Source organism: Cyprinodon variegatus, unplaced genomic scaffold (genome assembly GCF_000732505.1).
Source record: "Cyprinodon variegatus isolate N-32 unplaced genomic scaffold, C_variegatus-1.0 Scaffold2508, whole genome shotgun sequence".
Lineage (NCBI taxonomy): Eukaryota > Metazoa > Chordata > Actinopteri > Cyprinodontiformes > Cyprinodontidae > Cyprinodon > Cyprinodon variegatus.
Genome location: NW_015152961.1, coordinates 10324 through 11746, shown reverse-complemented (window position 1 = coordinate 11746; position 1423 = coordinate 10324). Strand labels below are relative to the sequence as shown.

The 1423-nt window shown below is 34.3% G+C and overlaps 1 protein-coding gene across 1 annotated transcript in view; it reads left to right on the top strand.

Moving 5' to 3' along the window:
- The window catches only part of LOC107080926 (CD209 antigen-like protein E), a 3739-nt gene extending 2373 nt beyond the window's left edge, over nt 1-1366 (top strand). The window contains exons 3-4 of the mRNA XM_015369140.1: nt 55-155; nt 318-1366. Of these exons, the coding sequence (XP_015224626.1) occupies nt 55-155; nt 318-465 (249 nt within the window). The 3' untranslated portion in view covers nt 466-1366. The remainder of the gene's footprint in view (nt 1-54; nt 156-317) is intronic.
- The last annotated feature ends 57 nt before the right edge of the window (nt 1367-1423 follow it).

Sequence of the window (1423 nt, the reverse complement as noted above, 5' to 3'; positions counted from 1 at the left end):
TATATATATGTATATATATGTATATATATATAATTTTTTTTTCTCTTTTTTAAGGATTTTACAAGACAGTTTCACAGACTCACATGGATTGGAGTTCATAATGTGTCCAGAACAGGACAGTGGACATGGGTGGATGGGACTCCACTGACAAAAAGGTTTTTGTTTTTCTTTTTTCTGCTTTAAGAAAAAATATGACATTTACAGCCTAATGAATATTCGAAATAAGTGCATGGATGTTAAATAATATTTTAAATCACAGAAATGGTTGGATAGTAAATAATTGATGTGGTAGATTGTTTTGTCCTTTTGGGTTTCAGCTATTGGGGATCTGGAGAGCCAAACGGTTACGGAGGCAGAAATGAAAACTGTGTGGAGATAAGGTTCTTTGATCATCAAAACAGCTGGAATGATATACCATGTGAAGATCAAAACTTTTGGATCTGTGAGAAAGAAGAAGCTTTGTAAAGAAACAATTCAAGCCAGAGAAAGGTGAAACAGATGTGAAGTTAACTGAACTCCAAGTTCAATCGTTGATGAAGAAAGCTGCTTTCAGTTCTATGCTGAAAAATTGACTTTAGATTTTAACTGAGGAATAGGGTGTCATATAATAATAATAATTTAACTTTATTGATCTCACCATGGAGCAATTTGCCTCTGCATTTAACCTATCCCCTTGGGGAGCAGTGGGCTGCATTTATGTGGCGCACAGGGGAGCAGTATGGGGTTAAGGGAATAGAACTGGGTACTTCTACTGGTAACCTTCTTAGAGCAAAAGCACACTGCTCTTACCTCTAGGCCAACACTTCAAACAATGACTCATGCATAATTTACTCTGAAAGAGCAAATAGTCATATGAAAGTAATGAGTAATATTTTTGTTAATTGGAAAATAACCAGTACTGGATGTGAGAGTTAATTTACCTTGTTTGCCAACATAAAAAAAATAATCAAAAAGTACATTTGAAAAACTTATATTTAAAATCTGAATTCATGTATTACAATTAGTAAATTGGGGGCACACACATGCAAGAATGATGTGTACTGCAGGAATCTCACTAGAGACTGCAAACAAACACAACATATCTATTTTTCTGTTACCTCTATTGTTCAACAGCAAATATTGACAAGTTGGTCTCTCACCACAGTTACCAATTTAAAATTAATTGAATCACTGTACAAAAAATCTCTAAAAGTGTTTGACCAAAAATCTAATTCTTTCCATGTATGTAATATTTTAAACAAGTACAATCTTTTAAATTTTGAAAATTTTATAAATTTTAAGTATGTATGCTTCATTTATAAAGCTCTACATGGACTAGCCCCACCTCCTGTGTCTACTCTGTTCAAACACAAGACTTCAGGTGGCCTGAGAACCAAGGCTTACTCCAGAGGAGACTGTGACGTCCCTCACAGAAGAACAACTT